General features: G+C 40.3%; 2 protein-coding genes across 2 annotated transcripts in view; both read right to left on the bottom strand.

The window, feature by feature from the left end:
* Positions 1-2198: 2198 nt before the first annotated feature.
* PSMG1 (proteasome assembly chaperone 1) lies at positions 2199-9505 on the bottom strand. The gene is made up of 7 exons (XM_039729479.1): positions 9369-9505; positions 9069-9151; positions 7749-7900; positions 7351-7413; positions 5239-5437; positions 3923-4059; positions 2199-2791 (listed from the first exon to the last, which is right to left on the bottom strand). Exons 1-7 carry the CDS (start codon positions 9488-9490, stop codon positions 2717-2719), a joined length of 831 nt encoding a protein of 276 aa, XP_039585413.1. The 5' UTR covers positions 9491-9505; the 3' UTR covers positions 2199-2716.
* A 2213-nt stretch (positions 9506-11718) lies between these two features.
* Positions 11719-25799, bottom strand: part of BRWD1 (bromodomain and WD repeat domain containing 1) — a 43386-nt gene continuing 29305 nt past the window's right edge. The window contains exons 31-41 of the mRNA XM_039729371.1: positions 24697-24817; positions 23237-23362; positions 22643-22718; positions 22117-22161; positions 21872-22018; positions 21034-21186; positions 20591-20760; positions 18870-19105; positions 17914-18099; positions 16494-17459; positions 11719-13909 (exon numbers count right to left, since the gene is read on the bottom strand). Coding sequence (XP_039585305.1) covers positions 12783-13909; positions 16494-17459; positions 17914-18099; positions 18870-19105; positions 20591-20760; positions 21034-21186; positions 21872-22018; positions 22117-22161; positions 22643-22718; positions 23237-23362; positions 24697-24817 — 3353 coding nt within the window. The 3' untranslated portion in view covers positions 11719-12782. The remainder of the gene's footprint in view (positions 13910-16493; positions 17460-17913; positions 18100-18869; positions 19106-20590; positions 20761-21033; positions 21187-21871; positions 22019-22116; positions 22162-22642; positions 22719-23236; positions 23363-24696; positions 24818-25799) is intronic.

Genomic DNA, 25799 nt, shown 5'->3' with positions numbered 1-25799 from the left:
GTAAAATCATTAATCTCTTTGACTTTCATTTTATTTTTAGCTCGTTTAGATCTGTCAATGTTTTAGACACAATCCAGAACATTAACCAAATCAGAAAGAATGACGTAGAACAAAATACTTGCCTTTTTCATTTTTTTGGCACAAAAATTGTAGAATTACATGTCAGAAGTGATGTTCTTCCTCTGCAGCTTTGGCAACAAAGCACTTTGCAGGGTAGAGCCAATGTGAGCATGGAATCTAGAAAGAATTAAATTGTTTCCTGGAGCTGTGCAGTGGGATGAGGAATGGGAATGATGAGAATCCTGTCTGCAACCACTGTGGGGCTGGAGCAGCCTGGCACAGTGGAAGGTGTCCCTGCCAGTGTCCCCAGGGGTGGGAATGAGATCTCCAAGGTCCCTTCCAGCCCAAACCTGGCTTGGACTTCACCTTTGTACAAAAAACCTGCTCTCACACCCGTGGCCTGCACTGCACAGACTCCTACAGCTTCCAAGGCAAAAGCAAAGAAGCCTCCATAAAATGCACCTTGCAGCTACATCACCTTGGGAGTCAGAGCCTTCAGGAATGGGAAAACACCTCTGCCCACTAAATAAATTCTGCAGTGTGACAAAGGAGAGTGGACTTGAGAAGAGCCCTTGGTTTGGAAGACATTCAGCAGAAGACAGATCAGTCTTATCTAAAAAAAAAGGTAATAAATGGCTTAAATGTCTTTAAAAAATGGGAAAAAATCCCTCTTCCAGTCTCACAGTTTACTCTGGTTTCACAATTTGCATTTAGCAAATACCTCAGGAAACCAAGCCTTACACAATCCCATTTCAAACTTCTCCCCCACAGCTCTGAAGCCATCTGCCACATTTGACAAGTGTGAAGTTGGTGAACTCCCACCAGGATTACACCCAGCAGCTGTTGGGAAACAAGAAAGCCTCACTGCAGCCTCTTGGTAGATACTGGAGAGCACAGAAAGGAAAATAAAAAAAGGCAGCAACATTCAAATATGGAAAAAAATCTTCAGTCAACACTCACATCTCATGAGACACAGTTCATCATTAGTTCTGAGGCTTCCAAATATTTAAAGGGGTGAATATGAGCTGCTTCCTACATCAAATTATGGGAAAAGGCAGAATTTTAAATTAAAATCTCTTACTTCATTGCCCTACTGTACCTCCCCACTACATTCTACCTAAACATTTCCTGCTCTGGAGAGATCTGAAGCAAGAAAAGTGAACCCTTGAGGAATTCTGCCAGAACTCCAGGTTTCAGTCTGATTTCATCTCCCAGGCTGCCATGGTTTTTTGTTTCCCACTTTTATTCAAGGTGTTTAGGAGCATCTCACACCCCAGCATTAAGCCAGGTAGTAAAAACTGAAATAAATGTAATGTAGTAACTGTTTTAAAACATTGCCAAGTGCCTGGGTGACCACACCAATACCAGAAATACATTCACAGTTCCTCTAAGGGTCTGCATAATTTACTGTTAAAGACATTTCTTGTTATCTGCTTTATTTATTACCAACCAAACACATAAAAGTAAGAAAATGGTGCAGCCAACTTTCAAAACAACAGAATTGTCAGCTCAGATCACACATAAAGCAAATTTATCAATTAAAAGGATGGACAGAAAATGGGGAAAAATAAACAGAATTTGTTCCAAAATCCAGTTCCAAAATCCAGCACCACTTTAGGCACTAAACAGAATAAATAAACAGAATTTGTTCCAAAATCCAGCACCACTTTAGGCAAGATGTGCTCATCTGTAATTACCTGAACTGAAATTTAAATCAGTGACAGCTCTGGGAAGGAAAACACTGTTCAGAAATATCCACTGAGCATCCAGTGTAAATCAAAGCTGCACCCAGCAGAGAACAGAATTACCAGGGAGCAAATTAATAAAACAATAAAGTTTTCTTAAACAAAATGTTAATTTAAACAGAGTACAACTCAAAACTGCACCTCAATCCTAGTTAATTCTTGAAATAAACTGCTAAAATTGTTACCAACTTCCAGAGAATTTTCTGAGACACTTTAAAGCCTTTTACTTTCCTCTAAAAATCACATGCTCTAAGAGATCTTTTATTATTCCTACTATTGCCCAAATTCTGGTGTTTTAAAGTGAATTAAATCAGTTTGCCCAGCAAATCCAGCTGAAGCAGCCTGTGACCTGCCAGCCCCTTTGACCAGGAGAGGTTATTTTTCACTGGCAAGTTTTAAAGGCATTTACCATACTTTAATTACTGCATTTTGTACCAATATATACATTAAAAATATGGAGCCATAAATAAACATAAGCAAAATTCTCAGTGGATGGAAAAGAACAGAGAATGCATTTCTTTGATCACAAACAAATCTTTTAACAACATCAAATATTAGAAAAACCTTCAGCTCCCAAAATAAAAAAGGGAGAGGTCTTGTTAGATACAGACAGAATTCCTTGTCTCCATTTTCCTCTTTAAAATAAAAAAGGAATACTTTAGGTAAGACAATCCCTTCAGGAGGAGAAAAAGGAGTTGCTTTTCATATCCAAGAGATCATTCCTGAAGTCACTCCAGAAAAAAGTCTTCAAGCCATGCAGAAGGGTGTTCAGTGATGAAGTTAAAAGCAACAAAAATGAGTGGAAAAGTAAAAATCTACTGAAATTTATTCTACTTCAAAGAAAAAAAAAATCCCAGAAGTCCTCTGGAGAAGAAACTGGAGTTTACAAAAGTGCAGCATAACTGTCCTTGTCAGATGTAGATGTTATTGTGAGTTTCACTGGCTGTCAGGAACTTCTTCAAAATCTTTGTGCTTTCAGAGGCATCCTGGGGAAAGGAAGAGAGGATCAACATCACCACAGTGCTGGGAGCAAAGCAAGAGCTCCCCTGGCCCCATTTTCAATACTCTGAACGTCACTTTTATTAATATTTTAACTAACTTTTATTAGATATTATAATTAAATAATTAGATATCATTTAATTAGATTAATTAAATATATTAACATCACTTTTATTAAGATATTAACTGAGCAAAACTCAGGTCTTCTGAATGAAGTTATCCACAGGAATCAGCAGTGCAGGAAGAAAATGGGATTTATTGTTTTGCATTCCTCTCTGCTTGGACATGAGGGGAAGAGTCTCTGCCATTGTTCTCCTTTGGAGTTTAAGTATTTATATCTCACTCAGACTTACTCAGCAGAACAGAATGAGCTGCACTGAAAACTGATTTCAGTGAAATAAACACCTCAGTACACACAGGCCTCTCTGGACATTCAAATCTGGGTTCAAAGTGTTCTCAACCAACCAGAATTCAATTGAAAACATTTCAGAACGAGTAAAACATTCATTTTAGGAGCTGCAATGGGAATTTATAGAGCAATGGAATTTACTGTGAGGGTGGTGGCACACAGAAATTGTGGCAGCCCCATCCCTGGAAGTGTTCAAGGCCAGGCTGCATTTCACAGCTGCTGGATTAGTGTAAAAATTTTTTCAGAAATGTGGCCTTTTAGCTCCAAAAAGAAGTCAAAGGTCAAAATGGGTCATTTTAAGAAACTTTCCTGTATGCCAGAAGAGAGGCAGATATAGAGCTAGAACAGAGCCATCTGGTATATGAATATAAAATGTAAAAATAATTAAAAAAACCAGAAAACAGAAAGCTCAAAAGTTTTAAATGAGGCAACTCCAAAGGAAACTGCAGCTTAGACAAGCACAAGAAACCTCTCCCTGATATATCCATACCATTAGAAGAGCCTGAAAATTCAAAAGGAAGTTTTGAAGGAGGCTGTAGATTGATTGTTTCTAAGCCACACAGATGTTACAGCAGGTACAAAGCACTGCCATTAAAATCTGCATTTTTCTGCCTTTTCAGATGCAATCCCCACAGGGGAACAAACCCAGCAGAATGCAAGAGATGAAACCAGACAAAAGCTCCCCTCGACTTTAAATATGGAATTTTACCTTGGCTAAACTCTTGAGGAGTTCAGAAGAGAGCAGAGGCTTGAAGGCTTCAATGGTCACCGTGTCCAGCTTGATGACATCAGTGTAGCACTGGTACAGCACTGCAGGGATCTGCCACACCTGGCAGTAACTCAGCACTGAACAAGGGCAAAAGAACACCTCTGGTCAACTCAGCACAAAAGGAACCTCTGGGCTGTGTACAAAAATCACAATTTTAAACCCATGGGAGTTAAATTACCAGCTCAGGATTCTGACTGCTGCAGCAGCCACTCCTCATCCCCCAGCTAGACAAGGAAAATTAGTTAAAACCAAAAATTAGTCAAAACCAAAAATTAGTTAAAACCAAAAATTAGTTAAATGCAGGGGTTTCTTCCTGGCACATACCTTACCTGGAAACTGTACATAAAAACGAATAAATAAAAAAAAAATTATACAATAAATAATTAATTAAATAAATAAAACCAAGAAAATAGTGTATTAAATATTTAATAACAAAATATTCAATATGTTTCATCAAATAATTAATAAATATTTAATAATTAAATAAATAAAACCAAGAAAATATTGTATTAAATATTTAATAACAAAATATTCAATATGTCTCATCAATTAATAAATATTTAATAATTAAATAAATAAAAACAACAAAATATTTTATTAAATATCTAATAAAAAATAAAAATAAAAAAAAAGAATAGCAACGTCTGCAAAAAACCCAAACACTCCCCCAAAAAATAACCAAAAAAACCCACCAAAAAACAAACAAACCATAAAAAGGAATGTGAACAAGAAAAAATCATCCACTTTAACTCCTGCCAGACAAGCTTTTCCTCATGCTGCTACCATTAGGGATTCTAGGATGAAAAAATCTAGGTTCTTATTAAATTACATAATAAAACTGAACCTAATTTTTCCATGAGGTGGATCAGTAGACCTGTGCAAGCTTCCTTTCCTGTTATATACAGAAAGGACTTTATGAGCTTTTACTTTGGATGCTCAGGTGAAAAAAATTCTTAATAAAACTTATTTAATTCCTAAGTAAAATATCCAAAAAACCTCACTGCACAATATGCTTTATAAGGCTATACTGGAGAATTTCCCAGTACTTCTGTCCCACACATAACTGGTGAAATGATTTGTGGCTGGTTTGGAAAATTATCCCTATTTTCCAGGGCAATGTGTTAGATGTGAATCTGGCAGTAATTAATTTTTAAAAAGCTGACTTGTCAGCCAGTTCCCACAATTAAGCAAAAATTCTAATTGCAGTGGGATGCTCCCCAGGGGGAATTCTGTAAATAACTGAAATTGCCAAGTACCAGCAGCAGGAAGGTCCCTCACAATGTTGGGCTGCTCCAGCAGCGGGCAGCAGACCTGCTCCTGGAATTCTTTGGTCTTCAAGGCTTTCAGGAATGGAGATACAAGTGTCAGAGTGGATTCCTGAGTTTTATAATCAGCTACAGGACACGTGGAAAGGATGGTCACTTGCAAGCCTTTCTTCTGCATGGAGCCAAAAACCTGAAATTCAAAAAAAAAAAATACATCAGCAAAAGTTCTCTTCTCACAATAAAAGCAGAGGAACCTCAAGGATTCATTTCAATTTCAGAGCAAAGGGCACTTGAACTCAGGTTTGCAGGAGCAAAACCAGTCTGAATCACAGCCTTCAGGTAGAAATTTCCCAGGCATTGCTCCTGGGATGGAGATAAAAACCTCAAAATAACAGCTGACATATTTACAGAGTCAAGTGATCTTCTGAAGAGGTTTTAGGTTTTCAGCACTTTCTATTCAATACATTAAGATTTACTCCTTTAATTAATGGTGATTCCAGAAAGGATTCCAAATAAAAACAAGCAGTTCACTGAGCTGCATAACATTTGAAATGAAAATTGTGCTCCCCAGATGTCCTACAATATTGTAAGAGACTTTATTTTGAATGCACAGATTTTATTTATCTATTCAAGTTGAATTGAGAAAGAGAACCCTAAATTTTCTTTCTCATGTTCAAAGAACAAAGTTTTGAAGTACAAAACCTTCTGGCCATTACAAAATACCAACAAGGAAAAAAAATAAGAGAATTTGGAAACTGTGACAGAAACTTGTCTGTTTCTGTCTGTGTACCAGTTCCAGGAGGAAAGCTGCCTGTGCCATCCCATCACTGTCACTGTGTCACCACTGTGACAGAAATCTGACAAATATTCAGAAGCCCACCTATTTTCCACTTGCTTTGTTGGGAACACAGGCTGGAATTCATGGCTGCAAAACTCCAACCTGTGTGTTCTGGTTTGTCAGTGATCCTTACAGAGAAAACACACCCAGATGTGAAGATCTGGCTTGTGGAGATGGGAGATGCTCAGTAAATCAAGATTTACACACAGAACAGGGCTGCCACTCACATGAAAAGCAAAAAGATTGCCAGCACATTGTTTCTGCTGCACATTTGAAAATACCAATAACCACAAAATCTAAAAATACTCAGGAGCATTGACTTGGTCCAACCACACTCCTACTGTTCAGGAACACCCACACTGGAAATCACACATATCCCAAACAACTGGGGAAGACAACAACCCCCAGCCATCTCTCTTCTGCAATCCCACTTTAAATTAAGTGCAGGAACGTGTGGAATACACCAAAACATCTGAGGTCTCAGGGGTTTTAAACTTCCACATGAGCTGTGATCCCCCAGCCAAGCTGTACTTTCCTCTAAGCCCAGCTTTAGAATCCCTGCTGGTGCATCAGCTCAGCAGAGATTTAAAGGCAGGCAGGCAGGGAGGGAGCAGACAGACAGCAAGACAAAATAAGCCACACTTCCTCCAGGCAAAGCAGTGACCCAAATCCATCAGGAAAATCAAGAGGAGGAACATTCAGCCCTTGGCTTTATCTTATTAAAATCAAAATGATGATATTTGGAGGGACTCCCCTGAGCCAGCAGTGCTCCTGTACCTGGGTGATGCTGGGCTGAGGCCCTGGGAATGTTAAACCTGGGAAAGGCACAGAACACTCCCAGCAGGTGACACCATCCACCAGGAGCTCCACAACTGGTTTGTCTGGTGATCCTTTGGCAGCTGGACAAATTGCTGCTGGTTTTTTGGAGGAAAAAATTCTCCCAGAGGTGAAATGCAGCTGAAATAAGCCATGGGAAATGAAAAGCAAGCAGGAAAAAGGTTTGGGAAGTGGTTAAGGGCCAACAAAACTGAAACTGTCCAGAAGGAGTGACTGCACTCAGCTGGGAGCTTACAGCAGATACAGCTGGCAGCATCTTGAAAAGGATTTCTCACATCCTGCAGAGGGTAAATTTATCTATTTTTGAATATTTAATAAAAGAAAACCACAGGGGAAACTTATTTAACACTGTCATGGTTAAAGTATCAGAGAGCAAGATCCCCACCCTCAGGATTTCATGACTCCATTTATTTTCTTGCCAGTTTTACCTTCTCAAGCCACTGGAACTGTTGATCCTCAGCCACGTAGCAACTACACTGGCACAATAAAACCTAAAAAAAGTAAAAACTTGTGTAAGCAAGTGGTTTAAAGGGCACAACAGCAGCTCATCATCACCTGTAAGGGTGATGTGGCTGCAGACAATTTTGGGTTTCTTTAACTCTGTTTCAATGAGGATTTTTTTGCTTACAAATGCAGTGAAGCCACGGGGCTGTGACATCTCTGTGCTGAGCTCCAGACAGAACTTCACACAGTTTTAGTGAGAATTAACCCTTCAGATCACTTATGAGATTAACCCATGATCCTGCAGTGCCTTGTTTGGGGGTGGATGAAGGCTCTCTTTTTCAGAAAGCCAAACCCCAGAGGAATTACTGCTCGAGTCACTTACTGTGGGATCTGATATCAATCTGTAGAACAAGCAGAAAGAGTCTGTGGGGAGCACATTTGTGGTGCTGGATGTCCTGCACCACTCATTCCACAGCTTCACAACTCCAACCACTTCCCAGCACACAGAATCCAGGATAAAAGACGACAGGAAAGCTGCAAAAACCCATTTAAAATGCTGTTATTTTATAAAGAATAAAACCTCTGCTTTACAAATAGCTGGACTAAATTTAATTATTCCTTTGCAATCTGAAGGAAGGATAACTCATTTTTATCAACTTAGATTTCCTGACCAAATCTAGGAAACATCAGCGATGTGATTAGCCCCTCTGTACTCAAATTAAAAAAGATGAAGAGATGTTCAAGATATACAGATCCCTAACACAAAAATCACTTGTTTTTGGGAATTATACTATTACAATCAACTTCAAATTTCTTAGTATTAATTAAGGATGTGAGATATTAAGTCTCTAATACTTTCTGACATAGCAGATTAAAAGCAAAACTCACTGAAGCAGCAAGGCAGAGCTATTACACTGGTTCTAGAAAACAGAGGCAAGAGTGTGGTAAAAAAAATGTTCATAAATCAGTTTCCTGTCAAAAGCTACAGAAGACAGATCCAAAATACCTATTTACCATTTTTCAAGGAGAAACCTGAACAAAACCCAAACAAAGTAGCAAAGTCAGCTTTGATAAAATCTAGCTGTCATTTAAATGTGACTTAAATGCAAGCAAGACTTCTGGGTACTATTAGATCAAAACTTTTGCCAATTAATAAACAATCCCAGAGAGTTTACCAAACAAAAGCCAGGTAAAGGGGGATTGTCCTAACTAAAATCCCAAAATAAACATACCTTCACTTTTCCTATTCAACTGAAAATACATCAATTTTCAGGAGGAGTAAACAGCTGTCACAATAACTGTGTTTCACACGTACAGAGGAACTTCAGCTTTCTTTGGACAACTCGGCTGCCTCCAGGTTTAACCTCTGCTCTTACATGCAGCAAATAGAGGGGCTTAAAGAAGGCTGGAGAGGGATTTTTCAAAAGGTAATGGGATGACAAGACAAGGGGGAATGAGCTGAACTCAAGGAGGGCAGGGCTGGATGGGATCTTGGCAACGAGGAATTGTTCCCTGGCAGGGTGGGCAGGGCTGGGATGGAATTGCCAGAGCAGCTGTGGCTGCCCCTGGATCCCTGGCAGTGCCCAAGGCCAGGTTGGACACTGGGGCTGGAGCAGGGAATGTCCTGGCACATTTCCACCTCCCTGGCACCCTCTGCCTGCCCAGATTTACCCCCAGCCCTCAGTCCCGCTCCGGCACGCACCCGCAGCGTTCCGCCCGATGGCCACGACGAACCTGGAGCACACCAGGGGCTGCTCGGCACAGGCCCACAGCACCTCCACCTCCCTGCGGAAAGAACCCACGACAGCCCGAGCTGGGAGGGACCCACAGGGACCATCCAAACCCAGCTCCTGGCCCGGTTTTGATTCCCAACAACCCCACCCCGGGCAGCCAAAGGAGCTCCGGCAGCCTCGGGCCGTGCCCATTCCCTGGGCAGCGCCAGCACCCTCTGGGGAAGGACTTTCCCCTGCGCTCCAGCCCGAGCCCCCCGCGCTGCCGGTACCTTTTCTTCTCGATCTCCCTGCGGATCTCCCGGTCCTCGGGCGTCTCCTCCCGCGCCTCCTCCTCCTCGTCCAGGCCGGCCCGGGACGGGGCCACCACCACCTCGCCGAAGAAGGTCGCCATGGCCGCCACTGCGCCTGCGCGGCGCCGCCCTCAGCGCCGAGCTCGCCCGGGAGGCTCCGAGCGGGAGCGGAGCCCACACGGGGCAGCTCCGGACGGCTGAGGGGAACTCGCAGAGATGGGAACTCCATCGCATCCTTTCCAAGGATTAACCATCCATTCAGTGGAGAAAATCATCCAGATATCCCATTTAAACCTCCGCTGCCTGACCTCGGTGTCGTTTTGTCCTGTCCCTGTTCCCTGGAGCAGAGCCCGACCCCCCGGCTGTCCCCTCCTGTCAGGGACTTGTGCAGAGCCACAAGGGCCCCTGAGCCTCCTTTGCTCCAGCCTCAGCCCCTTCCCAGCTCCCTCAGCCCCTGCTGGGGCTCCAGCCCCTTCCCAGCTCCGTTCCCTGCCCTGGACACGCTCCAGCCCCTCCAGGTCTCTCCTGCAGGAGCAGAACTGGGCACAGCCCTGGAGGGGCCTCTCAGAGCCAGCACAGAGGGACAATCCCTGCCCTGCTCCTGCTGGACACACAATTCCTCATCCAGCCCAGCTGCCAGGGGCCTCTTGCCCACCTGGGCACCCCTGGGCTCGTGTCCAGCCCTGTCCCCAGCACCCCCAGGGCTTTTCCAGCTTTCCAGCCCCACGGGGCTGTTGTCCCTTGGCCTGGTTGAACCAAATAAGAGCACAGTGAAATTCCAGGTGTATGCACAGCTTTACTTTGGTCCACTAACACATGTACATCATCAAAGCCTGTAACATGAAAGAATTTGACTCCTTTACGATTCTGTCCTGCACTTTAATGTTTCCCTCTGTTCCAAGCTGCCTGATCACCATCACAGACTCAGGTCCTGCTCTAAAACAAACCAAAACACCCCCCAAATGTCACATTAAAAAAACCCTCATACTTTAAAAGGCCTACTACTTTACTTCCCTGAGTACAGCTAGACCAAACAAAAAATGCTCACTTAAAGGAATATGAAAGGACTCCCAGTTCTGTAAGAGCCACCATGCTCCTTTAATAAATTAAAAATAAATACATTTTAAAAGGGTGACTCAAAATACCTTTCCAGTTTAATAATTTCTCTTCCCACTATGTGTATAAAATTAGGAAATACAGAGCAGCACATGCTTTGCCTACAAAATGAAAGAGTCAGGGTCCCTAAGGCAGTGACTCCCTCTGGGATCTGCAGCCCCAAAGGCCAGAACCTTCTCCAGCTTTTGGGGATCATGAACCTGTGTGTGCAGTGACAGAGCACAGCCCCTGAAAGAAAACCAGCTCTGTAAATCTAAGCCTAGATTAGAAACACAAACCTACCAGCCAGATTTTAGCTGTTCAAACTGAAAATCAATAAAAACTCTGATGTTCAGTTCAATTTTTCCCAAATTGGAGGTTGTACTCCAGAGAACACTGAGAATAAGCAGCTACTAAACAATAAAGTTTATGGAAAAGATAAAAAAATGGTGGACTTACTATCTTATACAAAGTTTGCTTCTCAAAGAAAACACAAAGCCACCTTCAAGTTTTATCACTAAACACAACTCTGTTTGTATTTCAGAAACCAAATAAAGAATCCAGATAAACACTTGTCTTGAATTTACAGAATTCTGCTGCATCCCATTAAAGACTATGCTCTAAATAAAACTTCCTGGGACAAGAACCATTGAAATTATTTTTTGACTTCACATGGAAGTTTTAAGGAAGGAAAAAAAAGAGTATTTCTCTGTTCTGAGATAAAACTGGGATAGCAAAAGTGATGGTAAATGCAATCAATATCAGTGAGGGTGTTGGAGAAGTGGCTCTCACTGATGGCAGCCCCATTTTCCATGATAATTTCCATTTGTACAGATTCTGTGATTATTCACCAGGATTGTTCAGCTGCAATAATTTTTTTACCCCCAAACCCTTCTGGATGCCACTACCAGTCCAACCTGCTGGAAAACCAATTCCCAAAGTTGCTATTTCAGTTCACATGAGCTAGGTTAGGATAAATCTGATATTCTGCCACATCTTCTACTGAATGATGAGATCAGGAATGACCAAGTTTTCCAAGGTGTGAGAAAGGGAAGCTGCAGAGAAGAGGAGGAAGGAGCAGATATTCCCTGGTGTTGGGCTGGGGGCAGCCAACTTGGGGCTCCCACCAGCACAATTCCAGGGGAAACTAAGAATTTGGAGCTGCTGTGTGTTTTTGTTGTTGATATGTGTTAAACCAGGGACTTTCATGGAAACTAAGAATTTGGAGCTGCTGTGTGTTTTTGTTGTTGATATGTGTTAAACCAGGGTCTTACAGGTTATTTTCCTGGAGAAATTTTCCTTCTTGTCAACGAGAGCCACCTCAAACATTGTGAAAACAGGAGATATACTGCATTGCTCAGAAACTGGTAAGGTTTAATCAATGGGAAATCCAACATTCAAACACTTTAAATATGGAGGAACAACAGAAACGTAGCAAAAAAAGGTCTGGAATGTGGGAATCCTGCACCTCAAGCTTTCCACGCATAAAGAAAACAGAACAAGTGTTTTGTTTGTTTTTCTATTTTATAAAGAAAACACACAAAAACCCTTTAGGCCCAAGAGTTCACCTGCATTTCATAATGTTAAAAGTTTACAGTATAGAAGTCACATTAATGATGTACTACCTGTCAGCAGAACCCTCTGGTCACCAAAGCCTCTGGAAGTGGCAAATCAACTTCTTCACTGGTCACTGCTTGTCAGCAATGCAAGCACAGGACACTGAACACCTGCACTGATTGAGCTGGGAAGGTATCAGCCTTTTCATTCCTCCCTGGAAGCAATGCTTGCATCCACCAGGATTTTAGAGTGTGTACTATTGTTTAGAAGTTACTATTGTAGATGATTTCATACAGCATTAGAGATGTTTGAAATCTGTTCTTGAATGTTGCATGACCTAGGTAGTATTTCATTGCAGCACCCATAACAATAATACTCAACATACTGCTATTAACCTGTTTGCAGTGTTTTAACATTTTTTAACTCTTGTTTATATGTAATAAAATACCAGTAAAGACAAAAAAATTGCCCCTATAATGAGGCACATTTTGGCATCTGTGCTAAATGCTGCTACATGGGCAGGCAAGTGCAAGTCAAAATATGAAAAAGGAGAAAAGTCATCATCTAATCACATTCATAACTTTTTCATAGAAAAATATAAATATATTCCCTGAAATGTAGGACAAAGAAGAGCCAGCACCCACCAGGAGTTCTAGTATTCCTACCAAAAAAAAAAAAAAGAAAAAGAAAAAAAAAACCAACAAAAAAAATAGAGATGGGCTGGCTATCCTTTAGTTAAGGTTACGTCTCGCAGGCGGCCTCCTCGAGGGCTCTGTCGTCGTCGTGTTCGTGGTAGCGCACGGTGCGCCGGCCGCCGTTGCGCGTGCGGATCTTGGAGCGCCGCCGCCGCCGGCACTCGCCGAACTCCACCTCCTCCGAGTCCTGCTCCTGGCTGCCTTTCCGCCGTTTCCTGCGCTGCGGCCTCCTGCAAGGCTTCAGGGAGTCGTGGTTCAGGGTTTCCTTCCTGCCGCCTTTGGATTTCCTCTTGCGCTTCCTGGTTTCCGCCGCGTCGCTGCAGATGGTGGTGTCGGTTCCAGAGTCCGAGGAGAAACAGGTGAAGTTGGCTTTGGAGCTTCCTGCAGCCCCAGCTGCTTCCACGTCCTCGGAGACAGAGCTTTTCTCCTCTTTTTTCCCCCCTGTTTCGGATTCTGTTGTTTCCTTGAAGTCATCCACCCGTTTTAATCTCTTGAAGGAAGCTCTGGGTTTTTTATTTGCTGCTACTCTGGTATTTTTAGTTTCAAGTTTAGCCAAGTCAGAATCTACCTCCTCTTCGGAGTTACTCGTACAATGGTTGTGGGCTGAAGCTGCCTGCCTAGAAATCCCCCATTTTCCCCCATTTTCTACCCTGTGGTTTGTGGAATTCTCCTCCGAGGAGTCGTAGTCAAAATTATTATTCAGAGCTGCAGCACAGAGGGGTTTGTGTGGCTGCACGTGGTTACCACTCTGCTTCCCAGTCTCTGTCTCCGAGTCAGTCCTTTCATTCTCAGACTCAATAATATATTTCCTTTTAGAAACAGAAGGCTCAGGGCAGGAAGGTTTTTTCCTGCCAGAAACCTGCTCGCTCTCATTTTCAGACTTGGAACAAGCCTCCACCTCCGAGCTGTTGAACAGCTTCTTCCTGCACACCGAGGACACGCTGCCCTGGAGCTGCTTGCGGTTCTTCCTGACGGGGTAAACACTTTCTGAGCTGGATAATTCCTCCTTGGCATCGCTCATGATCTTGATCTTGCTGGCTGCCAGCGTGGCACACCTGCGGGGGTTCTTCTTCTCCCCCACGCTGGACAGCCTGATGTGTTTCTTGTAGTTGATGATGCACGTCCTGCTCCGCAGCACTTTGGCACTCTGGCTGGCCTCCTCTGATGTTTGCTCTGCAAAAGGAAGATGGAAAAGTTCTTTTTAATGTCTTACATTCCTGAAATTATTTGTTTATTGTGGCCAAACCCTGCCACCTTTAATGAAATACACAAGTGTTATTTTGATTTCAACTGTTAAGTGCAATTTATCTCAATTCTTTATTAAAATACCAGCAGTATCCCAGGGATACTTTTAATTCTTGAGATTGACACTTACAAACCTTTTCATGGTCGCAAAAGAGCTTTTTTTAGCATCACCCTATCAATTAGCTCAGAAATTACAAATTCCCTCACTTAGCAAACAAATGCTGTCATATTAATAATACTTGTATCATTAACAGTTGTATTTTTATACTAGAATAAAAGCTGCAATGTTAATTACACATTTTAGACCTTTTATCCTAAAAAAGAAATGACAGTATTTCATGTGATGCAAATTTCATGTAGATTTCAAATTTAAATTTTAGATGGTTTGAGGCAGAAAACATTGAAACCCTTCAGCTCCTTAGTGACCTTCCCTGTTAGCAGCAATCTGAGTGTTAATCTTCCATTCAGTGATTTTAAATTAATATAGAACTCACTTGTGTTGTATTTTAAAACAAATATTCCATGTGTAAATCATATACTATGAAGATCAGTGTTTCCCTTCTAAATAAGACAATTCATACATATGAAAAAATTATCCAAAGTTCTTTAAGTAAATTTAAAAATATAAACAGAGGGAAAAATTATGAGGCATAAATCCAAATGTCCAGCTTGAGTACCAATATTAACAATCTCTTTATGTACCAAATCTGGTCCTTATTTAAATGCAGATCTTTTTATGTACTACTCCAGTATATTCCTATTTTTACAATTTCAAAGGAAAATTAATTTATTTTCTTTGTTAAGAGCTTCCAGAAATGATACATGAATATTACTACTTGTAGTAGTTATTGTGTGATTTTCTGGCCAAAGCACAACACATTTCTGCTGCACACTGCAAAATGTTGTATGAAAGGTGAATGAATCCACAGACTAAAAAAAAGAGTTAGATCTTATGTTATACACTGTCCTCCAATATTATTAAGTAGCTGGAACACAAAGCTAAAGAATAAAGAAATCCAGCCTTTGTGCAACACTGCCAGAAGATTAAAATTACACTTTCTATACAGGATCTTAACTTTGGAACAAATCTATAATAAAATGTATTGAAATTCCCCACTGAACATCCAGAAATAGAAGCTGCAAAGCTGCAAGCAGGTGACACAGTCAGGAGGAGTGAGCATTAAACCAAGCACCCCCAGAAACTGGAAGAGCTTTTGAAAGCCACAAAGATGTGGAAGTTTGGTCCATCAGGGTGTCCTGGAGCTCAGGCCAAACTCCAAACCTGGAATATTGGGCAGGAAAGTCCAGCCTTAGCTCCAACCAGCTCAGCTGCAGGGGGCACTACAGCCCACAAGGTACTGGCACAATTTATCTGAAAACTCTGCCTTCAGTCTTTGCTGATATATAAAATCCCATGCTAACACTACACACCTGTAATATATGATATATAACATAATATACATTACACAACTACATACAAACTGTATGTGTATATATATATACACTATATATGTATGTAGTGTATATATATATTGTTTTACATATGAAAATAGATTATGTGTTATTTATATTATATAAATGCTAAAAATAACCAAAGCAAAGCTTCCACATAAATTGTTTAGCTGGCTAATTGAGCAGTGTGTATATACACCTATATAGTTAGAGTTATATATATAAAATACATATTTATTTGAAAAATAGGAACTCTACAAGTATGCCCCTACATATGCATTAAATATAAGATCTTGGGACAAATCAAATAAATATTCCTTGTGGAAAACTGTCAAGACAAAGTCATCTTAACAGACACAATAATTAATTAAAAAACCAGTAATTTTCTTAAGATTTTTAAAGTATATTGACAGGATTAGAAGGATTGCACCAAACACCAATCTCTGAATAGTCTTTCAAATTCCAAATCAGGACCAATTCTCTGATTTTAAGGAGGCACCATGTACATGACCTGATTTGATAAACATCAGCATCATTCTCATAAGCTTAAAAAAAAAACCCAAACCAATTCTCTAAATCATTATCAGCCACCACACAAAGATCTAAGTGACAGATAAAATTACAGAATAAAACACAAAAATAAAAGAATTTCACTTTCTGAAACAAGTGGAATATAAATCTTTCTTCTGCCAAGTGCCTGTCTGTGTTAAGGACTCTACACATCATTGTCAAAATAAAATCTCAAAGACAAATCCAGTTTCAGGTCCTGGTGCACACCGTGGATGTGAGAATAATTTAAACACCTTTCCATCAAATTAATTTTGGAAAACTATCAATAAAGTTACTTCAAACTGAAATTAACACTTGTAAATCTGCTGCAGCACAGCAAATCTCAACAGGAAATTAAGGCAAGGTAACAGAAGTGCAAACCAGAGGGTTTGGGTTACTGAAATGCTCAGAACAAGGAGCTGCACAGAGAGAAGAACACTGCTCTCCTAGAAATTTCCTATGTCATCTACTCAGTGCTGAGAAATAGAAAAATTGACTTGAAAAATGTTACCTTTTCTAACGATTTTTGTTTTTCCTTTCCTCTTCCTCATCTTTGCTTTTGCAGAAGTTTCACAGTAATTGCTGTTATTGGAATCGCTCTCCGAGTCCGAATCAGAAGGGCGATGGAAGCTGGAGGCAGCTCCAGATTTGGAACTCCTCACAATCCTAGTGGGCACCAAGCTGTCCCACACAAAACTCTTCTCCTCCTCTCTGGCTTCTGCTTCAGATTCTGCTGTGTCCTCTAAATCACTCAAGACTTTTGCTTTTTTTAAAGGAGGAGAGAGCTGCAGCCCAGAGGCTTTCCTGCCATTCCACCTGTCCGACTCAGAGTCCGCCTCATCCTCAGAATTGCTCACTGCAGGCTTGTGATGTGCAGGTGTTGACTGGTCAGAAACTTTCTGGCTGCTCCCATCCTCAGAAATATGGCTTTTGGAATCCTCCTCTGAAAAGTCTAAGGTGGGACTTTTCACTTTGGGGGAGGCAGAGCAGACAGGGCCCCGGAGCTGTTTGTGCCCGTTGCTCTGCTTGCTCAGCGTGTCGGGCTCAGAATCCGAACTTCCATTCTCAGATTCGCTGACAAATTTCCTTCGTGGAGCAGAGGAGCCAGCCTGAGAAAGAGTTTTCCTCTTGGTGAGCTGCTCTTCTATTTCCTTGTCACTCTCAGACTTGAGGCCTGCCTCATCCTCGGAGCCCTCCAGCAGCATTCTCCTGGCGGCGGCCGAGGCGTTGCGGTGCGGCAGTTTCCTGTTCCGGCAGATCCCGATGCTTTCCGAGCTCGACACCTCTTCCTCCACGTCACTCATCAGCCTCAGTTTGTTGGCAGCCACAGCAGCACTCCTGCGTGGGGTTTTCCTGTGCCTGCCCTTGCTGTTGCTGAGGGACTCGGATGTCACTGCTGAAGTATTTTCAGAGTCACTTCCATATAATTTTTTCCGGACTGTTTTCCTTGTATTCCCGTTCTCCTGAAGAAGTGTTCCTGTGAAGGAAAGCAGGGATTAGTATCTAAATATGAAACAGCAGCTTTGAAACCTTGTCAAAACTGGGACAGGTTCAACCCACAGACATGCATGAAATAAAAGTGACAGTCAGGTGCTTTTGCTGTCATAAATTTCAGATTCATTCTAGTTTTGTGACAATTAGAACTTCTTTACATGAATTGCTGCTTTTTTCTTAAGATATGTTGCAAGTTGTTCCCTCTCACCCAGCTCTTGGTTTCTGCCATCTTCCCCTAGTCATGAAAAAATCTTTTAAAAAGTTGAATTTAATATTTGAGAGCGTCAAAATCAGCACCAATTAAAAAATTAGTATCTTACACTTACAACAATTTAAAAAAATACGAACTCCACTCAGTTATTTTTTATAAATATAAACATGTAAGTATAAAAATTTGGATTTTTCTTGCTGCTCACAAGGAAGTGCTGGCACCCCACCTGTCTGTTTCCTCTGAGCAGCTCGGTTCCGAGTCAGCCTGCGACTGCTGTTCCTCCTGCACACCCCGTTGTGCAGGGGAGAGGAGGACACAGGAGCCCCAGAACAGCCCTTGCTGTCTTCTGAGCTGCTGGAGGAGGATGAAGATGAAGTAGATGAAGACACCCCAGAACCTTCTATTTCACTCTCTGTTTAAAAAGAAAAACAAAAGTCATTGGCAGTTAGAATTCTAAGCAGCTTCCAGTAAAGAGTTACATTTTGCTGGTCCTGGAATCTTCAGAGTTTTCTCACATTATCTTAAAATGCATTCTCATGCCTGAATGTCTTACAGGGATCAAACTGATACCTCAACAAAATCCATATTCATACAGTGTTCAATGACAGGAAGCTTCTTTAACCTGTATTTAAGCTTCAATTAAAATAAACCAGCTCTTTTCAAACACCAGATTTCAGTGAAAAGCATGTTTAAAAAAACCTCCCAAAACACAGAACATTTTCTAACAGATTTTACCAGAACTTGCATTCTTATTCTTTGAAATAAGCTGAAGTAATTTTTTTAAGGTGAGTTGTAGGGGAAAAAGGAAAGCATTAAAGTCTCAGGGAACTTCTGTAATTTGCTAATTGTGGATAAGTTTTATATAACACATATATACACATATACAGGCATACAACCTGTATTTTATATAGTATCAATTATCAAATACTCTATGCTTTCCTGCTGACAAATTTCTTTACTAATAAGAGTAAATTTACTGTATTCTACACTATTTCGGAGCAAAAAATTATATGAAGTACACAAATATTTTTATAACATTCACTGTAAATAATGTAATGTCCAGTAAGACACAAAACTGCATCACACAAAAACTCCAAACCTCGTGGAAAAAAAATCCACATTAAAAACACAAAGCTTGTTTAACAACTGAGAATGCAAACTGCAGCAATTCCAAATCCTGACCTGATGACAAAGCAGAACAATTAGTCAGAGGAGTGGATCTGGCCTTCCCATTCCTCTCAAAGGATGGCAGGCAGGCAGAATCCGAGGATTCTCCCGAGGAGCTCTGGTGGTAGGAGCCAGCACTGGGTTTATGGCTTGTGACACAGGCAGCTCTGCTTGAGGTAGGCTGAGGAAAAGCATCTTCCTGCTCAGATTCAAGTTTGGCCTGAGACTTTAGTGGTTTCTGCTTTAGATTTCTAGTGAGAGTGAGAGGAGGAAAAGCAACAGAGAAGGCAATGATGTATTTTAACACATTTAATTCAATTTTATATTTCTGGGAGCTCATTTGATGAGCTAATGTGGTGTGGGACACTTTTAACTCTGGTAAGGATAAACGTGCACATAAAAATTTATTAAACATTAAAAACATTTACTTTCATTAAATAACAGTCTGCACTCCTAGGGAAGTCATACAAGAGGAGACAATCTTTCTCTGCTCTGAGAAACAGAATTTAATGGTGGACGTCCTCCAAACAATTCATTTTCTCTTATTTTCACTGCAGCAGCAGCCTCAATTCCTGGTGGATTCCCAGCCTCTGGTTAGTTGCACATGAGCCTCCAACTGAATATTATCCAGGCAAACATTATTCCACAATAAACTGAGTTCCCAACACACACAGAAGTGGAACCTTACAGTGAACCAAACAGTTTACTGTTTAAATAAAGAAAACTTCACTAATTTGGTCCTTCCTTACCTCCATATGCCTGAGTGCTACCTGCCATCCTGCTCAGTCCATTATTTTCACCTACAGAACTGGTTTTTTGTAAGTTTTTTCCTTACATTGCAGGTTTTCAGACATTCATCCAGGTGCACAAGGTGTGTAATTTCTCTTATCCCAAACCTCACTTCTGCTGTGCCCCACTGAACAATCACACACAATTCTCCACATTTGAGCACAAATGAGATTCAAAAGAGGTGGGTGGTTATTTTAAAGTATAAAAATAATCCCCAGAAATTAGATTTTTTTAGAATTAAAACTCTTACTCCTACCCTCTCCCTGACAGAGAAGAAAGACTGGACATCAGCAGAAGGGAAAAGCTCAGTTTCAGTAATTTACCACATTTAGCTTTTGCGTTTTGTCCCACATGCAAATTAAGAACAGGAGTTAATCATGTCAATCATGTCAAACAGCAATTGTGTCAAAAGCTTGTTTGCCTTCAAAGAGAAAAGGCAAACCTGGCTCCAAACTGAATACTGCAGCAAGTGACAATTTCTAGAAATTCCACAGGACTGACTTTATTTCTGTAGGTAACAAAATATGCAATTTATGCAGATTTTCACCTCTGTACTATATCCAGCAAGTCCATCTTTGCTTCATTCCTCATTATTTTAGTTAAATATTGATTTTCTGATTCAAATATTAAAGAAAAAACCCAACCTTTTCTACTTTTCTGTCTCCTTGTATTTCTCAGTTACATACTATAAAAAAGCACCTGCTTTTTTAACATATTTTTCCTGCTGCATGAAAATTATGGAATCACAAACATTTAAAAAACAGCTGTTCCCCTCTTCACAGACTAAATGTGAACATCAGTAGCTGAGACAGATCTTTATTGCATGAAAATTATGGAATCACAAACATTTAAAAAAACAACTGCTCCCCTCTTCACACACTCAATGGGAGCATCAATATGAACATCAGTAGCTAAGACAGATCTTTAGACCTTCATAATTTGATTACCTGAGCATTTTGGTGGGCTGCTGCACTGAGCTTTGATTGTTCAATCTTCTCGTGTACCTCTGGTTTCTCCGTAGCTTCTCATTCTGTTTCTGCCCATTTTTGAAATCTGAAACAATTCTTCGGATTTTCTCTTCAAACAATGCTGACAATCTCAAGGTCATGCTGTAAATCTGGGTAAGGAAGTGGTTTCTATTAAAAACAGAGCCTTTGATTCAAGACTAATATTTGTAATATTAAAAAATCTGCACAGAAAAGTAATAGGAAAAGCACAGGCAGTCCTGTGTAACACCAAATAAACAAGAAATAAACATATTAAATATTTTTGTCCTATTTCTCCCCACTATCTACCCAACCAGCAGCTATATCAAAAGTACTGATAATAAATTGCAAAATAAGATTTAATTTCATTAAGACATTCAAAACCCCCAGATAGTAACAGCTACCTTTGACTTTTTGTTTGGAGTATAAGATTTTGCATTACTGAATATCAGTCTGATATCTTTGCACAGTTCCATTGGAGTGTCATAATTCCCAGCTTCCAGAGTTTCCTTCACTGTACCAAAATCCATTGGAGTGTCTATAATATGTCTGTAATCCTATTAAAAAATATGAAAAAAAGATTTCTGTGAAAGTGTAAGGCAAAAAAACATTTTGAATTTTATTTCTGTCATTTAGGAGTAGCTAAATTTACACAAATTCTCTTCAGCAGCAGTGGAAAGAGAAGCACCACAGCAGAAAGCAACACTTTTGCTGAGACAGTTTGATTTAAAATCTCCTTTTTCATTATCCCATGAATTTTACTGTGAGAAATGACAGATCTGGTATTAAAAAAACATCCAAAAAAAGCCCCAAAACACAACGACCACACAGAAAACCCCAAATCAAACCCCATCACAACACCTCAATCTTTCTTCTCTCCCATTCTTGTTTTTTTTAGAGAACCTAGAGATGCTTTTAAACTCTGAAGTGAGACTTAAACTCAAAATGTGGAGTCATCAGGAGAAGTTATGTGCTGCTGCAAAGAAGTTTTTCTCCTTTAAAATAAGTTTGTTGGGTTTTTAGAGAAAAAAGAGACTATGGGGGTAGTAATATTACCATGAATAGTTAAAAGAGAGGAAAAAAATCAAATTCACAGCTCATGCTCAGTAAACAGATTGGGGACCTTCAAGATACTCATTTTAATTAAGAAAATACATTTTTTTTCCCAAAATAACCCCCTTACAAAGCATCATAAGACAGCAAGAAAAGAAGAATCTATTAAGGTTGTCAAGTACAACTTACAGGATATTGATCCAAATCAACTGGCTGCCTGAAAGGTTCAGAATCCTCACACTGGAAAATTAAATTCACCAGCTCCATGCACTGCTTCTTCCAACAGTTTTCATCATAGCCACTTTTCAGGTTTTTTCCTTTTTTTAAGCCCCGTCCCTTAAGGTTAAAAAAAAAAGTTAGGAAAAGCATTACTGGAATACAGCAAGAAAAAATTCAACCTGATTTGGTTACAAGGTAAAGATTGGCCAACTCACTTTTCTTCTTCTGTATGATGTTCTCGGAACACATTTTTCATCATCCTGCACAAAATAAAATTAATTATCTTAAAAGTGATGTAGGAAGAAAAAGGTGATGGAGGCTAAAAGTGTCATTAGATTTGAAACTGTAAAAATTAAATTTTCTTCTTAATTCTTTCAGTAAGACAAAAGATGAGCTTAAAAAAACACAACACAGCATCTGGGAGACTTGGAAAGCAATATCCTAGATAAGGACAAGAGCTGGAGTCTGGAATCTTCAGTGGTTTGAGAAAAGGAAAAACCACCATCAGAAACTGCAATTAGAAGTTTCTCAACAGCTTTGAACTTCAGTCACTAAATATTACCAGTAATGCAATTCACTGATAATAAATGACATAAAACATTCATAAAAATTCCTACTATGGTCCATGTTTATATTAGCTATGTAAAGAACTCAGCAAATTAACCAAAAATATTTGAAGGTTGCTGGTATTTCTTCACCACCATAAATTACTGGAATTTTCCATAAAAAACTCCAACTTACCAGATCAGCATCATGACAATCTTGTTCATCATCTGTTGTGCTACATAATTCAAAAATATTTGTACAGTCCTGGTCACTGCAATGCAATTAAATCTCTGTTATTGGAACAGCAAAAGCAGAGCTGCTGTTGCTTCCTGAATTAAACTCAGCCACAACCAAGTGCTCCATATAAAAGGGAAGACAGTAACTGAGTATTAAATGGAATATAAAAATCAGGATTAGGGATTTGAAAGGGGCCTGCCCAGCTGCAGGAAGGCTGCCCACACTCACTTCAAAATAAACCTCTCAGTTTATTTTGACCTTCTAATTAAGTCACACAAGCTACAACAGGAACTTCTACACAGGACAGCACAGAAGTCACATTTTACAGGCTGAGCTACTTCACATACTCAACCTCAAGTGACATTTTGGGACTGTAATACCAGGGAAAAAGTTAAAATGCCCCTAAGCTAAACATGTCAGTATTTAAGGTAACACTCAGAATTAGACACCTGTCAAAGCAGGGCTCACCACAAAGGGATACTGAGCTGTTGTTACATTCCACTGTTCAAAAGCACCAGGATTAAAGCATTGTTTAGATTAAATGCCACTTACTTGATAAACTTTAGGAGCTGGGTGGTGATTTTTTTTGCAGCTCTGGCAATAGCACTCCCAGGCTCATTGAAGGTTCTGGCATTGCTTTCAATGTATCTGACTTCCCAAACCAATGCTGAAATTCTCCTTCAAATTAGAAAGTATTGCACCTTTAATACTAAAGAAAAGCTAAAAACCAGCAAAAATTATATCTCTGTAATTTTCTCTTCATATTAGATTTAGATGTCCTCTGTTTTATGTCCCTTCAGGGCAATCTCAAACTGTTCCTTCACATGGAAAACCCAAGGAAGCAAAACCAGCAATGCACATCTTTCATCACTCATTTTCCAACTAATTATTGCTAATTCATCCTTAGACAGTTTGTGATATAAACTCAGTTAATTCAGCTGGCCAAGTAAGCACTAGCATTTGTTATCCCTAAATCACAAAATACCACTGAAATCATCCCAAGGACTGTGGATTTCCTGGAATCTTTAAAAACACAAGCATTTTTAAAAAGCTTACATTTCACTTATTCAAAAGGAGGGGGAAGAATATAATTTAATCACTACTCTAAATTATTTCTTCTGGAAACATTAGAAGCTGCTTGTTGCAAAGCCCTGAGAAATGGAACACAAGTTGAGTCATATCTGAGGAATTTTAAATTAATAAATACAAAGCACAAGTGATTAAAATGGAGTGACAAGAGTTTTGTCCAATGACATTTTTAAATAATCCCAGCTACCATGTCCCTGTCTTCCCTTAAAGACCTTGCTTTGAGACCAACTGACCACTGAAAACAGTGCCCACTGTAAAATGACAGATTCGAGAAACTGCTACAAACTGAAATCATAACTTGATAGAAATGAGCTGCCACAAACCTGTAATTTCATTTTTACAACTCATTTTCCCATTTCCTTATACCTGTGAAGCAGAGATACCCTAAGTCTGCACTTCTTCGCCTACAGAATTTCCAATTATTTCCCAAAAGATATTTTCCACCTCATAGAAAAGGAAAATCACTATTAATATCTCTTCACTGTATTTACAGACACACTGAATGCAGGTCCAGATGAAAAATATACTTATTTTCAAGCTATGGCTGACCAGCACATCCAGCAAACCAGAGCTTTGTCATCATTACACTCTTCCCTCTAAGTTTTTATCATTTAAAATCCTGCTGTTTATATTTAACATTTCACCTCTTGTGTTAAAGCTCATTTCTGGAAATAGCAACAGCTTAACCTTCCTCAAGCTCCAAGTAACTCAAGGACAGCGCTTCAAAATCCCAATTGTCACCAGCACTGAAGTAACTCCAGGGATTTCTACAATATTTGGTGATTTCAAATGAGAATTTCTCAGAGGAAGAATGTCACCAGCACTGAAGTAACTCCAGGGATTTCTACAATATTTGGTGAGGATTTCTCAGAGGAAGAACGCCAGGGTTTGCTGCAGCTCTGGTGCCTGCCTGCAGCACTGACCTGTAGAACCTGTTGGCCAGGCGGGTGCGGATGGTGGTCAGGTCCGTGGGATACGCGATCACCGTGCAGTACTTGGGGTACGTGCACAGGTCCACTGGGCCAGCAAAAGCTGCTGAGATGTCTGGTTAAAAACAGCAAGAACAGCAACATTTAACTGTTTGACCTCGTGTTTGGCTTTCCAGTGCCTGAAGTAGCTAATAGGAGAGACAGAGAGAGACAATTTCCAGGGGCTGGAAGGACAGGACCCAGGGAATGGCTTCGAAATGCCAGAGGGCAGGGCTGGATGGGATCTTGGGAATTAGGAATTGTTCCCTGGGAGGGTGGGCAGGGTGCCCAGAGCAGCTGTGGATCCCTGGATCCCTGGAAGTGCCCACAGCCAGGAGCATGGAGCAGCCTGGGACAGTGGAAGGTGCCCTTGCCTGTCACATTCATGTATTCTGAAAAATCCCTTAGCCCAGGATTTTTCTCCTGGGAAGCTGAGAAGCCTCAGAGAAAAAGGAAAACAGTATTATGTCATTTGCTTCTCCTGTGGTTTGCTGCTTTGGAATGTGGTTGGAGATTGTTTACCAACAGGTGATTGCTTCATTGGTTTCTGCTGTGAATTATTTTGACTCATTGGCCAATCAGTGCCAAGCTGTGTCAGGACTCTGGAGAGAGTCACAAGTTTTCATAATTATCTTTTTAGCCTTCTGTAAGTATCCTTTCTGTATTCTTTAGCATAGTATTCTTTAATATAATATAGTATCATAAAATAATAAATTAAAATAATAATATTATTTTATTATTTATTACATCTCCCTTCTGAGAGCATGAAGTCAGATTCATCATTCCTTCCTTCATGAGGAACCCCACAAATACAAGACCTGCCCATGGCAGGAACTGAACTGGTTTTCAGGTCCCTCCCAACCCAAGCCATTCTGGGATTCTATTTCAAAGCCATGACAAATGAACTGGGTGTTATAAAACCAATGATGTACAAAATCATAGAGCTCTCAGTACAAACACAGAGCTGCACAGAAAAACATCTGCTCATTGAAGTACTTTATCACAGGGAATTTTTAAAGGATGCCATGGATACTCCAGGCTGTTTATAAATGCACCAT

Source organism: Passer montanus, unplaced genomic scaffold (genome assembly GCF_014805655.1).
Source record: "Passer montanus isolate IOZ18808 unplaced genomic scaffold, ASM1480565v1 scaffold69, whole genome shotgun sequence".
Lineage (NCBI taxonomy): Eukaryota > Metazoa > Chordata > Aves > Passeriformes > Passeridae > Passer > Passer montanus.
This window is presented reverse-complemented; position numbering and strand designations above follow the sequence as displayed.

Bases quoted from the DNA above. Each gene is read 5' to 3' on its own strand.
- PSMG1 (XM_039729479.1), bottom strand. From the start codon at position 9,490: ATGGCGACCTTCTTCGGCGAGGTGGTGGTGGCCCCGTCCCGGGCCGGC. The intron at 7,901-9,068 runs GTGCGTGCCGGA...GGGTTTTTGCAG, and splicing joins CATCGGGCGGAACGCTGCGG to CTTTCCTGTCGTCTTTTATC. The intron at 5,438-7,350 runs GTAAAACTGGCA...TTTGAATTTCAG, and splicing joins AGTTCCAGTGGCTTGAGAAG to GTTTTTGGCTCCATGCAGAA.